This window comes from Nannobrachium achirus (assembly GCF_963921795.1).
Source record: "Nannobrachium achirus genome assembly, chromosome: 11".
NCBI lineage: Eukaryota > Metazoa > Chordata > Actinopteri > Myctophiformes > Myctophidae > Nannobrachium > Nannobrachium achirus.
This window is the reverse complement of record NC_137820.1, coordinates 63,052,570-63,067,394: the sequence shown is the minus strand read 5'-3', so window position 1 is coordinate 63,067,394 and position 14,825 is coordinate 63,052,570. Positions and strand designations below refer to the sequence as shown.

The window sequence follows — 14,825 nt, the reverse complement described above, 5'->3', positions numbered from 1 at the left end:
GGTGGGGGGGTCCCCAGTTCAAATATGATTATTTTGGGGGTCGCGGCCTGAAAAGGTTGAGGACCACTGGAGTAGAGGATGCTACGTTGCTACGGTTCATGTGGTTAACTGAACAATTGTTGTCTCTCCAGCCTACAACACTGCACCACAGCTACTGCATCGGGGCACAAATACATTTCCAGTTATTTTGTCACAGTCAGCTATGGAGGATTGGAACATAATTATACAGCAATTGTGAGCAATTTTACGTACCTGGAAGTGTACAAGAGTACAAATGTGACAATTTGGCTACATTTGTACACTGAGTTACAAATGGATAATTATAAAAGTCATAATGACCAAAACGAGGCTTTAATGAGGCCTAGTCACACAGCATGGAACAATGAGGTATAACAAGTATTTATCAACCCATAAATCTATTATCATTTTTTTCTCCACTTTGTTTTAGAACAGAAATTGCAGCATCACGTTATATAATATAAAAACAATATCACAATGCCAATAAAAAACATTAACATTTTCTATGAGAAAATTAAACCCTAGAACATGGGATTATATTGGCAGTGTCTTTATAAAACAAATTCATCCACGATATAGCAGCAAACACGTTGAGAAAAGAAGCAGACTTTTCTTAAAGGGATGGCAACTTGGTATAGCCTTTTTTTCTTATCACACATGCAATGTGTGGGAATAGATACAGGTAAGTTAACTGGAGAAAAAACATCCCATTATCTTTACTCTTGCACCTAACTCAGGGGTTGGCAACCCAAAATGTTGAAAGAGCCATATTGGACCAAAAACACCCAAAACAAATCTGTCTGGAGCCGCAAAAAATTATAAAAGCCTTAAATATCGTCGTTGTTGGGTGGAAACCTTGTCTGTCCAAAACTTCGTTTTGTATTTATCATTTACAAAAATGAACTAAACTAGTGAAAACAGCCGATCTACAAGCACACAACGCCTCGCACCGCGAGGCGTTGTGTGCTTGTAGATCTGCTGTTTTCACTACTTTTGTGCGTCAGTCTTGTATGATGAAGCAGGGCTTTACTTTGCGAAAAAAAAAAAACATACAAATTTGAAACTTGGAGATAACAAGGTTTCTGCCCCAAAGTGACGATAAAAAAATCTTTTTTCCATTTTCATACATCTCTGAGAAAGCTCCAGGGAGCCACTAGGGTGGCGCTAAAGAGCCGCATGCGGCTCTAGAGCCACGGGTTGCTGACCCCCGACCTAACTCATCGCTGACACGTGGCGTTGGTCAAGGCTGCATGTGATAGCTTCTTTTTGCTTGATGTAAATGTCACATCATCTAGAAATTGCATCCACACAATATTAAAAATGCTAAATCAAGTAAGAAAAAAGCAAATAAAATTCAAGATGTCACAGTATACCTTCATGAAACGGTGTCAGTCTGAAGCCTAATTTATACATTGTTGTATGACTGTGTTTCTCGCTGAAGAATAATGTTTAAATTAGCTGAGGACTCTCACAAGCAGCTTATCATTTCAGGCTGTGGCAGTCAAGTGATCCATGACTTGATTCTGTAGCTCGTCTCACATCTCCTCTACAAGACTGTTTCTTCTCCTGACCCTTTCCCACCACTTCACTGAGCACAACTTAAGGTTTTGCTAGCCCTTTCTTTTATTGCATCACAGGACAATTTTTTTTAGGCCTATGTATCAATTTCCCCATGTTTTTCAATGGCACATGTTGCTATTTTGTAGAAAAGATTTTTTTTTTGGTGTTTTCCGTTTCATTGTCCTTTAGGCAGTTAGATTCTAAATAACTCAAGGGCCTACAAAATCTGACCAAAGCCCATTGTATAAAGCTAAGAAGCTTAGACGTCAGTCGATTAATGAGGCTGTTTTTCTTCATTCCTGACAAAGTGATTTATCAGATATAGACGGATTTCTTTTGAGAGATGCAAGTTGGTGATTGTGTTTAGGAAGACAGAACTACAAGTATTTCCCCCTTCCTCAACCATACTTAAAACCACAGAATCATGACCACCATTAAATGAACAATTCTATGGGCTCCTTTCTGCATTTGAAACCATACAGAAGTCTATCAGTTCTGTTGCAGACCAGAATCACAACTCTGCATTCCATTAACCCATTTAGGCCTAGAATTATTGAATGCTTTAACCAGTGAAAAATAGCAGATATACAAGCTCACAGCGCGGCACCGAGTGCCGCGCTGCGAGCTTCTAGATCTGCAATTTTTGAAAAAGTCATGAAAATGTGTGCAAATCTTTGAATATATGTATTTTCAAAGCGAACGTTTGTAACTCAAATTTAGCTTCTGGGTGGTCCCTGCCTGGAACTAAATATTTTGAGATGCGGGTCCGTGGCCAAATAAATATCATTTTGGGGGTCCTTCACATGAAAAGGTTTGAGAACCACTGTCTCTCAAGAACAGACTAACTGAGCTCCAGTTAAAGTGAAAATGACCTTTTCTTTGACGATGGCTGGCCAGATTGCTGACGTAGAAACATTGATTTTTTCAAAAGAATCTTAGAAGGATTCAAAAGACACTTATAGAATCAGGTCAAAATTCAAATTTTCATGATTTAAAAAAAATAGCAGATCTACAAGCTCGCAGCCCGGCACTCGGTGCCGCGCTGTGAGCTTGTATATCTGCTATTTTTCAATAGTTAAAGCATAGAATAATGATACACAATAATGTGTACCCGTTCTATTAAATGCTGTTGACACCTGAGCTCTCCAGAGAGGGTGGTCACTTTGTTTCAGTCAAATGACAGACTCCCAAATGTGGCACAGTAATTCTTCAATTAATTGATTTGTCTTCTCTTCCGCCATAATTGTTGAGTGAATTCAAATCTAGTATGGATCAAAATGGCTGCAAGGCGGAGGGAGACATTGTGTGACACAGTAATATTCTTTGACATTGTCAGAAACAAATGGGATAATACCTTAAAAAGGTGAATTCATACTTTTGGGCCACAATAGCATTATGTCTGCTCCAAAAGGTAGTTGTATTGTCTTCTAATGTCTTCAAACACTCATACATAGCTATGTACAACCTACAACAAAGGCAGGGTAGGTAGACCGTATCTAAACAGCAGGTAAAACCCAGTTTAAACTCATCTTTTAGTTTCAGCTCTTTCTTCAGAAAACAGTTCTTGAATTCAGTTAAAATGCTCAAAAACAGTCCCAAGTTATGAGAGAATGTCTCCCAGCACTGGTCCCACGATTATTGAACTTCCTGAACGTCAGAAGTTTGTATCCACTCCACCGCTTTATTTACTCACATGGTCTCTCTCACTAAATCTCGCTCCAAAATGTCATTCCAATCTGTACTGAAAGAATGGAAGATAATTGGCAGACAAATCTGTTTCCTCGTTTCCAGTTTTGTTCGTCCACTCTCTGATTGATTAAAGACAGGCAGAGGACTGTTCTCTCTCTGCGTCACCTTAACTCTATGAACGTCCCAGAACACAAACGCACATGTACAAACACATGTGATTGTGTCTATGTCTGTGTTTGTACTGTAGGTATACAGTGCCTAAAGAGGTATACCATCCATGTAATCAGTCCAAGCTCTTCTACCCTTACTCTACCCTCAGAGAGCAACTCTGAGACACAGTCCAGGTCTCTGCTCAGATATTGACGTCCCGGACATCAGTGGGTGTGGTCGAGAGGTCAAGACCCTCCGCGTCTCCGATGCTCTTGGTCTCTGTGGTTACAGTGTGTGGCTGTTGCTGCGCTTGCCGAAGACTAGTTTCCAACAGCGACTCAATTTGTTCCTGACACGCCCTGAGACAATCCTAAAGACATGGAGAGACAAACAGACAGGCACTTAATTCAGATACCAAGTGGCTGTGGTCTTTGGTTTGGCTGAGTTGGGTTCTCATGCATGTGGGAAATATATTGGCCACACGGCCAAAAAAATAAATATGTTTTGGTATGCGGCCAGGTCTAGTAGGCATGGCTCAGGGAGGAGGACGCCCCTGCCATGCATAGTCCACTATGGGCATCCTAAGGGTGCGATAGGCCTAGTAGTGTGTGTGGGTGTGGGGGTGTGAAAGAGTGAGTGGAAATGTATTTGATCCATATGATGTAACACATATTTGTATTATTATTGTGTGATGTATGCTGTAGTAATAAAAATGTAAATCAAATCAAATCAATCAGTTGTACTATACAGGAATAAAAAGCTTCAATTGCAAAAATCACACACATCCGAATTCCTCAAACACTGCCATGTATTTGATGAATATTCAGCAAACACTGAGGGGCCTTTTCCAAAGGGTTCTTTCTCCAGCCTATGCGATGTTTCTTGGAACCTTGGTTCGTTCTTGCAAACCGGCGTTTCCACCAGATTGAACCAGAGCCATTGTCCCCCAGTTCAGATGGTGGTTCACTGGAAAAAAACAAGGATTTTGTGGTTCCCGTTCCGAACCAACTTTTACGGTTTGGAACCAACTCGGTTCTCTGTGAAAAAGCTCACCTCTGGTTCATCCCATAGATGGGAGAAAGAACCCGGAGTCCCGGACCAGTTCTTTGCCGGTGGAAAAGGCCCCTGAGAGTAAAAGAATGGATGGATGTATAAATCTACCTACCGGATCACTCCTGATGATCTGTGCCAGTCGCTCTGTTAGTTTCTGCGATGTCATGGTGTTGCCCACCATTCTAAGCTGTAAGCCCTCTACCGCAGCTGCCATACTGCCTGCTGCAACCATGGAGGGAGGGTTGGCTATGAATTTAACATCTGAGGATAACAACCAGAGATATGGTTAATAAAGTGCTGTTTTAATAGAGAGTGAAAACAAGAACATAGTAAAAAAAAAAGGATTAGTACAACAAACAAATAAAAAAGTACCTGTAGCACATAACGCCACAAACGTCTGCGCGTGCTTCCTCAGGATTGGTCTGTGCTCTTTCCTGATTTGCAGCTGGGACAGGAAGTGGTCGATGAAGTCAAGGGGCGTCACGGCAGCCAAGTCCCACTTCAGTTTACTCAAAACCATCAGTTCCATTTGCTGTGAAATGAAAGAGAGGGAGAGAGCAGGGACGGAACATGAGGGATAGAAAGCATTAGATCAGGGGTTTTCAAAGTGGGTGACGGGGAACCCCGGGGTGCCGTGACGGCAGTCCAGGGGTGCCGCGAGATCATTTGATAATATTTGGAATCTATTTGGACACTTGAAAAAATATTTAGTATCATTTTAAACTTGAAGTACAAAGTTATTTTCAGTCAGTTCTCACCAAAATGGTTATTATCTCAACGTTTTCCTCGCAACATAATCACTAAAATATCGTCACTGTCGGGCAGAAACCTCGTATCTCCAAGTTTCAAATGTGTACGTCTTTTAGTAAAGCAAGCCCTGCTTCATCATACAAGACTGTCGCACAAAAATAGTGAAAACAGCCGATCTACAAGCACACAACGCCTCGCATTGTAGATCTGCTGTTTTCACTAGTTTAGTACATTTTATAGATGATAAATACAAAACGAACGGTTTTGGACATACAAGGTTTCCACCCGACAATGACGATATGCTATAAATATAAGGTGCTGACCGGGAGTGAAAATTATAATGTAGGGGTGCCTCGGATTAAAAAATATATTTATGGGGTGCCCTGAGACCAATAAGTTTGGGAACCCCTGCATTAGATGAAAGGAGAAGAGCTCAAGTAGTGGGAGGCATGTAGGGTGGAAGGTGCTTATTGGGTTGATGTATGTATTGCTTTGCTTGTTGTGGTTTGCTTTGGATTGGGAGCTTCTGCTAAATGCCTATTGATATCTCTATGCAGTTGATGTATTGATGTTGATTGAGTCCCATGAGAAGTGTCAGCCATCCATAAGATGTACGCTACTCTCATGACTAATCACATTGATTGTTGTATGGCCTTGCTTATTGGGTTGATGTATGTAATTGCTTTGCTTGTTGTGGGTCGCTTTGGATTGGGAGCTTCTGCTAAATGCCTAAACTGGAGCCAGGAGGTATGTGGTCAGCCTATAGGCTTGACTCAGGGAAAAGAACGCCCCTGCCTTGCACAGTCCCATGAGAAGTCTGCCATCCATAAGATGAACGATACTCTCATGACTAATTGGAAATTACGCAAGTTCGGGGACTGATCAACCTGAGCTGGCCGCCTCCGGCGAGTTTGTATAGTGTATAATGGCCGAAACACCCTAAGACCTGGAGGAACACTACTGATGATGCGTCCTAAATTAAAACCTAACCCCAGCCCCCGCATCCATCATTCACCACCAAGATGACACACACACACACACACACACGCACGCACGCACACACACACACACACACACACACAGTCAGTGACCCACAGGCCCAAAAGCTCAAGGAGTAGGGACCGTGTCACAATATAGAGAGAGCTATTTGATTGAAACTTACTAAATGAAACTAAATGAATATACAGCACAAGCAGCATTCCCCTAATGTAAAAAAGAGAGGAAAAAACTAAATGCTGACATTGATGTGACTCCCTTCTAAATTATAGGACTTGTTGTCGCATTGGGTTCAGCCCTCTGTTCAACTCAGTGAGTTGAGAATGGAAACACTGCCCTCATGTGGATTCTTTCATATCACACTGTAACACTGTTACTGAACAAACACTCGGTGGGAATGATTCCTGTCACAATATAGAGCCGTTTAACACTGTTACTGAACAAACACTCTATAGCAAAGATTACTGTCACATATTTACCAGTGTGAGTGAAGACGTACAGACGACAGAGCCACTCTCCTGTCCTTGGCTACAGCGCCGCCTGTTGATGGGGACCTACAGATAGGTTCTGTCGGCTTGCAGTCTACCGCACTTCCAGGGGGTTGAGGGTGGCTGGGCGGCTTCGCCGCCCAGCCTGGGCACGCTGTCCGGGGGGTAGACGCTGGGTAGACGCCGTGTCTGCCTGGAGGTTGGAAAGAGGGAAAAAAAAAAAAAAAAAACAGCTGCTGGGCTGATGCATGCGTTCAATGCAATGTGAATGCATACATGTGTAGAAAGAAAGACAGATAGATAAATCCAATGAATTAAAATAGGAACAGCCAGAGTCTCATGACAGTACAGTTCACTGGTACAAGGTCAACTAAAAGGAGATCCCAGTAATGTTTTTGGCTTATTTCCACAGGGAAGTCATTCATGAATGAACGAATTATTGATATAGGACCATATAGGTACAGTGTCATTGACAGTACAGTTCACTGGTACAAGGTCAACTAAAAGGAGATCCCAGTAATGTTTTTGGCTTATTTCCACAGGGAAGTCATTCACGAATGAACTAATTATCGATATAGGACTGTCATAGGTATACAGTGTCATTGACAGTACAGTTCACTGGTACAAGCTCAACTAAAAGGTGATCCTAGAAAAGACTAAGTCAGGGGGAAACAATTTAAAAAATAAAACAATAAAAACAGCCGATCTACAAGGCTGCATGTGGGCTTGTGGATCAGCTGTTTTGGGTAAATGGTGGTTATTTATCTAATGCAGTATTGATCCCTTTATCGAGTGATTGATTGAAGACTTTATGACAAGTTTCATGACAGTACAGTTCACTGGTACAAGTTACTATCGAAACCTCGACCAGCTGTCTGTCTGTCCGTCACACTTTTGCCCTGCTCATATCTCTGCAACCGCTGCCACGATCCGTGCCAGATTTGGCACACACTGTCCTTGCCCTCCACCCATCGATTCTCACCCATGGCCCTCCTCTTCTAGTGCCACCATGAGGCCGAGTCGCAGCACGCTTGTAGATCGGCTATTTTTGCTTCTTTTGATTTGGAATCCTAAATGTAACATTTTGATTTAATGTTAAATGCATTTAGTTACTCATGTTAACTTTATGAACTTAAATACGTTGGACAAAAAAGGAATACATTTTAATACTACTATACTAGGCTACTAATATAGACTGAAGTAAAGCGGGTTATGTTTGAATGTTTGGAATTGCAACATTTGACATTATTTATTTAATTAATTAATTAATTAATTAATTAATTCATTGATTCATTTAATTAATTATTTCCCTGTCTGCACCAGGCCGAAAGGACACATTGGCCCCGGCATTGGCTGGGCTCACTGAACTTTCCCCCGACTGCGTACGGATTCTTTAATTAATTACTTAATTAATTAATTAATTAATTATGGCCCCGCCCCCTGCATTGGCTGGGCTCACTGGTACAACTAACTTTCCCCCGACGGCGTAGGCTACTGATTCTTTAATTAATTAATTAATTGTCTCCTCTTTCTTTCTTTCATTCATTCATTCATTCATTCATTCATTCATTCATAAATAAATAAATAAATAAATAAATAAATAAATAAATAGCGGGGATCCCCTAGGGTGTCATCGCGTGCGGGGGGGCGAGCCTGATTATTATGTAAATGAGGCTAGAAAAAAGTAGTGGTCTGCGTTAATTATGTTAATGAGGGGTCTGCGTTAATTATGTTAATGAGGGGTGTGGTCTGCGTTAATTATGCTAATGAGGTTGGGGGCGTGGTCTGCATTAATTATGTTAATGAGGGGCGTGGTCTGCGTTAATTATGTTAATGAGCAAAAAAAAAGAAAAAAGGTGGTATGCGTTAAATATGTCAATGAGGGGTGTGGTCTGCGTTAATTATGCTAATGAGGTTGGGGGCATGGTCTGCATTAATTATGTTAATGAGGGGCGTGGTCTGCGTTAATTATGTTAATGAGCACAAAAAAAAGGTCTGCGTTTATTATGTTAATGAGCTTGGGGGCATGGTTTGGAAATGCGTGTGGGCGTGGTGCGCATACATTATGCAAATGAGGGCGTTAAGGTAGGTTTCCCAGCGCGTAAAAAAAGCAGACGACCGTATGTAAATGAAGGGGAGGAGCTTAGTCGACTTAAAAAAATTGGGGGCGGTGCATGGTTTGGAAATGCGTGTGGGTGTGGTCCGCATAAATTATGCTAATGAGGCTGTTAAGTGGCGTTTCCCAGCGCGTAAAAAATGCAGGCGGCCGTATGTAAATGAAGGGGAGGAGCTTAGTCGACATATGCAAATTGGGGGCGGGGCGTGGTTTGGAAATGCGTGTGGGCGTGGTGCCATACATTATGCTCGCATACATTATGCTAATGAGGGCGTTAAGGTAGGTTTCCCAGCGCGTAAAAAAAGCAGACGACCGTATGTAAATGAAGGGGAGGAGCTTAGTCGACTTAAAAAAATTGGGGGCGGTGCATGGTTTGGAAATGCGTGTGGGTGTGGTCCGCATAAATTATGCTAATGAGGCTGTTAAGTGGCGTTTCCCAGCGCGTAAAAAATGCAGGTGGCCGTATGTAAATGAAGGGGAGGAGCTTAGTCGACATATGCAAATTGGGGGTGGGGCGTGGTTTGGAAATGCGTGTGGGCGTGGTGCCATACATTATGCTCGCATACATTATGCTAATGAGGGCGTTAAGGTAGGTTTCCCAGCGCGTAAAAAAAGCAGACGACCGTATGTAAATGAAGGGGAGGAGCTTAGTCGACTTAAAAAAATTGGGGGCGGTGCATGGTTTGGAAATGCGTGTGGGTGTGGTCCGCATAAATTATGCTAATGAGGCTGTTAAGTGGCGTTTCCCAGCGCGTAAAAAATGCAGGCGGCCGTATGTAAATGAAGGGGAGGAGCTTAGTCGACATATGCAAATTGGGGGCGGGGCGTGGTTTGGAAATGCGTGTGGGCGTGGTGCCATACATTATGCTCGCATACATTATGCTAATGAGGGCGTTAAGGTAGGTTTCCCAGCGCGTAAAAAAAGCAGACGACCGTATGTAAATGAAGGGGAGGAGCTTAGTCGACTTAAAAAAATTGGGGGCGGTGCATGGTTTGGAAATGCGTGTGGGTGTGGTCCGCATAAATTATGCTAATGAGGCTGTTAAGTGGCGTTTCCCAGCGCGTAAAAAATGCAGGCGGCCGTATGTAAATGAAGGGGAGGAGCTTAGTCGACATATGCAAATTGGGGGCGGGGCGTGGTTTGGAAATGCATGTGGGCGTGGTGCCATACATTATGCTCGCATACATTATGCTAATGAGGGCGTTAAGGTAGGTTTCCCAGCGCGTAAAAAAAGCAGACGACCGTATGTAAATGAAGGGGAGGAGCTTAGTCGACTTAAAAAAATTGGGGGCGGTGCATGGTTTGGAAATGTATGCGGTGCATCTCGCTCTCGGAGCACTCGGTGCCGCGCCGTGAGCTTGTAGGTGTGCTATTTTTGGTTTATTTTTGTGGTTTCCTCCGCCACTGGTGTATGAATGTGTGGGTGAATGTAATGCACAATTTCTGTAAAGCGCTTTGGATAAAAGCGCTATATAAATGCACCATTTACCATTTACCATTTATCCATCAGCAAGGCAGCCATATCCTCGAGAGTCGAAGTGTTCCTTGCATCCATCCATGTTCCATTGGTTCTAGTCTTTCCTCAGGTTCCTTGGCTGTTGCAAGCAGGTAGCAAGACATGCACTAGAAAGGTGCCTTGTTGGTCTCAGCAGTTGTACTTCTCTGCTACCAATGCTGTGTCTTGTTCTGTCAAGGTCTTTGCCTCTCCAAAGTTTGTTAGATATTGTATTCGGTCAGAAGCCATAGCTGCATGCTTAGTCCCCACCTGGCCCATGCAGTATATGTCAGTATATGGGTGTTTAAATGAGCAAATAAGACTATTTACGAATAAAAGTAACAAATACAATTACACAACAAAATCAAATGAGGGTTAATGTGATATTAACAATATCACATTGTTCACCCTTCTATTTAATCATTTTGGGGATGATGATGATGTTGTCATCTGCCCATTTATCAATTTTGTAAAAATAAATTGGTTGAACAGAACTCATATTTTGGGACCATCGCTCCATTGTTCACAATGGTTTGTAATGCAGGCTTGTGCAGGCTGCTACCCCAGGAAGTCATGTGATCCAAGATGGCCGCGGTGTGAATATGGTCTATTGGGAAACAATGGTTTCGTATTATTCTCTGGAATTTTTCCATTTCCAACAGCATTTCTGAAAATGTCTCCAGTGTGCTGGTGTCGTCTAGTGGACATTTGGAGCATAACATTTCAATACACAACACATTTAAGATTTCAATGCACTTTATTGTGGTGTTGTTTACATTGCATTTTTGGATATATCTGTGCCTTTGGTCGGGTGTGATTCAATCCTTCTATCATAAAGGCTGTAACTAGTATACCACCAAATGATCACATAATTTGACCATAGATTATTTAACAGTGTTTTTCTTTTGTCAAAGTAATTGACAGAATATTGCATAATGTCCAATGAACGTAAAACACAGAGAGTTTTAATTAACCAGATGCAGCAGTGACTGGGTCCTTGGTACGTGTTTCCAGTTTGTATATGGTCTGGTATCCATCGTCCCAGGCATACAGCTGCTTGTCTTTGGGGTGGTAGTGAAGGCTGCTGTGGCTGGTGTAGCGCTTAGGGAAGAACAGCACACTGCTCTCTTCACTGCAGGCAGATAGATTTAGTATATTAAAAGAAAGAAAGAAAGAAAGACAGAAAGAAAGAAAGAAAGAATTGTGAGATGGTTTTGTCACAGAGAAATTATAGGCTAAATAAAGATTTTTGGGGCAAGAGAGAACCCACAGAGTCCCTGGAATCCACTTTGAGAAACACTGGCGTAGGGGAACTCGAGTGCACCCTGACATCTCAAACGAATTCCTCCTAAAACCTGGTGTTAGAAAAACCAAACACAGGATTTGTTTTAGTTTTTTTGGAATTCCTGTGTTTGCACTCATATTCTGCTAGTAGGAAGAAGAAGAAGAGGAACAAAAAATGCACTTGAACCGTAACAACACCAACCCCTTCCTTCCTCTGTGTTTAACAATAATACATTTCAATTTATAATCTCAAAAAGAAACGCAAAATGCCTGGCCTGACACGCATAACCTCCTCACCCACTACGCCTGTATCGGGTTCAGCTCTTATTACAACCACAAAACTAAATGTGTTCCTCGAGCTCGACGCCGAGTCGAGTTCAGTATATCCACATCATGTTCATGTTGTATTGTTTTTGAAATGTGAAAAGTAACTGTTAACTCAGGCAGACGTTCACATTTTGGAAGGTGCAGGGTAAAAAAAAAGAAGACATGAATGAGTCTGAATCTGCTAGGGATAATACTTGGAAGTTTTATTTACCGACTTTTTCCCTCTTTACCGAGCTCTGTTACAGTTTAATCTTATTGAACGGAGCCCATGGTCTGAAATGCCCTGTATCCTAAAAACTACACTACAGCGTACGCAAGCGTGTCTCGTTGTGCTATACAAGAGAAGTGGACTATCTTGTTGTTTTCTTTATCCGTTAATTATCGTACGTGGCACAATATATTTGTATATACTCGAGGTTGCTAACCACTTAGCCATAAAGAAACGCTTTTTAGAGGTTGCATTTCCATAGTCAAGCCGAGCGCGGACCCTTTGGTCCACATCTGATGTTCTTGTGGTTCTCTCAAGAGTTCCGGAACCATGTTGGAATCTGATTTGCCCATGTTTAGGCAGCCATGAGGCAGTCGGGTGTTTGTCTATGTATATATGTATGTTTGTACGTATGTGTGTACCCGTTAATAGTTAGAAATCAGATGGTTTGGAAATGCAGTCCTCATGGTTGTGCCTGACAACTTGGTTTTAGGTTAACTATGGCTCCCCCTTGTGACTGAACACTGTCATAGACTCATTTTGTTATTCATTCCTTTGCTTTGGTTTGTTTTTATATCCACGTTTGTTTTTTGTTTGTTCTTTTGTATTCCGTTTTATCTGTCATGGTATTGACAGGTCATTGAGCTGGCTCCTCCAAGCATTAGAAGTTCTCAAATGTTGGAAGAATATCGGAATTCTAACCGATTTCCTTGTTTGAATGGAGTTACGTGATAATTAGCAGCATACAAAGATGTGTCGCTGTTGCACCAGAGGGGTATAGAAATTAGCAGTAGGATGTGTCCACCATGTGGTCTACACCATTATGCGTCTTTCCGGCACAGCTGAGCTTCTATTGGCTGGATTAATGCAGGGTTCAAATTCCACGTGGACTGTTGTAAACCAGGTGTGAGAGAAATCGGAACTACGGTTGAAGTCATTTGCTCTGTGTTAACTTTTATTAAGAATTACTGTAGCAACTAATGCACTTGGAATGGACAATGATGAAGGTTGAGACATGTTTAAATTCATGCTGAGTTAACTACCGTACAGGGTCCCCAGCTTCCCTCAGTCACACTGGCACTGACGCTAAACCAACGCAACACATCAGCTCACTCGCATATCTAAACTTCTCCCCAGGTGACAAATTTATCTCTCCTTTTGCCGACAGTCTGAATATGTTGTCCGTGGTCCCCATTGCAGTGCATCGAAGATGGGCCATTTTATGTTGCTCGCGGGAAGCACACTGTTGAATTAAATTACATTGGGCGCAGGAATTGCACAGCAGCCCATTTTAGTTTTTTAGTGGTTTCAGGCAGCCAATCAGGATTTAGGTCATCTCTCATCTACCCTCTGTTGGGTCGCATTCAGGAACTTCAGACTAAGCAGAGCCTTAATTGGATAGTTTTGGTCAGGATGTGTGGACTGGAGCCATAGATTAATCATTTTGGGCGGGTTGTGTTGACCGTGCTGTGGACTTCTCTGCTCTAGAACAAAACTATTGGCTCCTTGAATTCATCAGGTGTGAGGGGGGACGGACGGAGGACCCAGAATATCACTAGTTAATCTGTAAGAGTACTGATCGCCACTGGAATCTGAAATGACCAAACTCTTGTCTCTGTATGGCCCTGTTGCCAACCGAAGGAAATTCACCACATTCTGTTCTCAAGAGCATGGCATGAAGTAAATGCTTGTTTTTATTTTTGATGTAAATAAAGTTTGCATTACTAAAAAGCTGCTTAATTCTGTTTTATCTGATGAAGATGGGAGTTAATGATGCCCCCTGTCAGGCTTCTGTAGCTGTACTACTGAAGCTGAATGTTGAGGGAAATGGGAGAGGGGGGGGAGACACTGTTTTGTATTGAATTCAAATGCCAGTAGTGTTTACATTGTTGCTCTTCAGTTTTATGTGTATACCGTAATCCATAGTGGAAAATAAAGGCTGTTTTGAGTTGTTTTCTAACAAACTAGCTCTGGTCTCTTAGAGTTTTCATTTGTTTTGTTTCCATGTAGCTCCATAATAAGAACAGAAATATTTGTCTCCAGTCAAATCAGATCTGCATGACATATCTAATCATGGAAAGCTCGTTCTTGACAGACTAGTGAAAATGTATTTTATTTTGTATACTGCTCAAAGAATTTAAGGGAACAAAATGTTCCCTTAATTCTTTGAGCAGTACTACAATATACTACTCAGATAAATTAAGGGAACATTTTGTTCCCTTAAGTTCTTTGAGCAGTATATTCCCCCCGATAGGCCTCTGTCCTCATTATAATCACGTCATGAACTACAGTACATGAATTGTTGTGTCACTATTCTGGGGGTGAACATTTGGCAAAGTAGCTGGGTCCAGTTGGGTCCTATTTCTATTGTATTATTATTAGTGAATGGGTTCCAAGATTGGCCGTTGAGTAGCCTAATATTTGACCAGGAGTTCTGCACTGTCTCAAGAACTGGGGTTGAGTAGAGCAGTGGTTCTCAACCTGTGGGTCGGGACCCCTAGGGGGGGTCCCCAAATTATTTTGGAGGGTCCCCAGATGATTAACTTAATGAGCAACATTGTTTTCTCTCTCAACAGTAAACAAACCAACATAAAATGTAAGTGTATAGTGCATATCTACACATTTCTAAAGTGACAAATGAAGGACTTTGTAATACCGCTAAAATGACAAATTAAACATTGGCCAAATTG

At 42.0% G+C, this 14,825-nt stretch overlaps 1 protein-coding gene across 1 annotated transcript; it reads right to left on the bottom strand.

Annotated features, from left to right (window-relative positions):
• Positions 1 to 3,619: 3,619 nt before the first annotated feature.
• LOC308294518 (G1/S-specific cyclin-D1-like) lies at positions 3,620 to 12,467 on the bottom strand (the record flags this gene model as incomplete). Its single annotated transcript, XM_080737251.1, has 6 exons — positions 3,620 to 3,787; positions 4,583 to 4,731; positions 4,843 to 5,002; positions 6,716 to 6,897; positions 11,321 to 11,448; positions 12,415 to 12,467. The coding sequence occupies 6 exons, from the start codon at positions 12,465 to 12,467 to the stop codon at positions 3,620 to 3,622; spliced, it is 840 nt and encodes a 279-aa protein (XP_080593377.1).
• Positions 12,468 to 14,825: the final 2,358 nt, after the last annotated feature.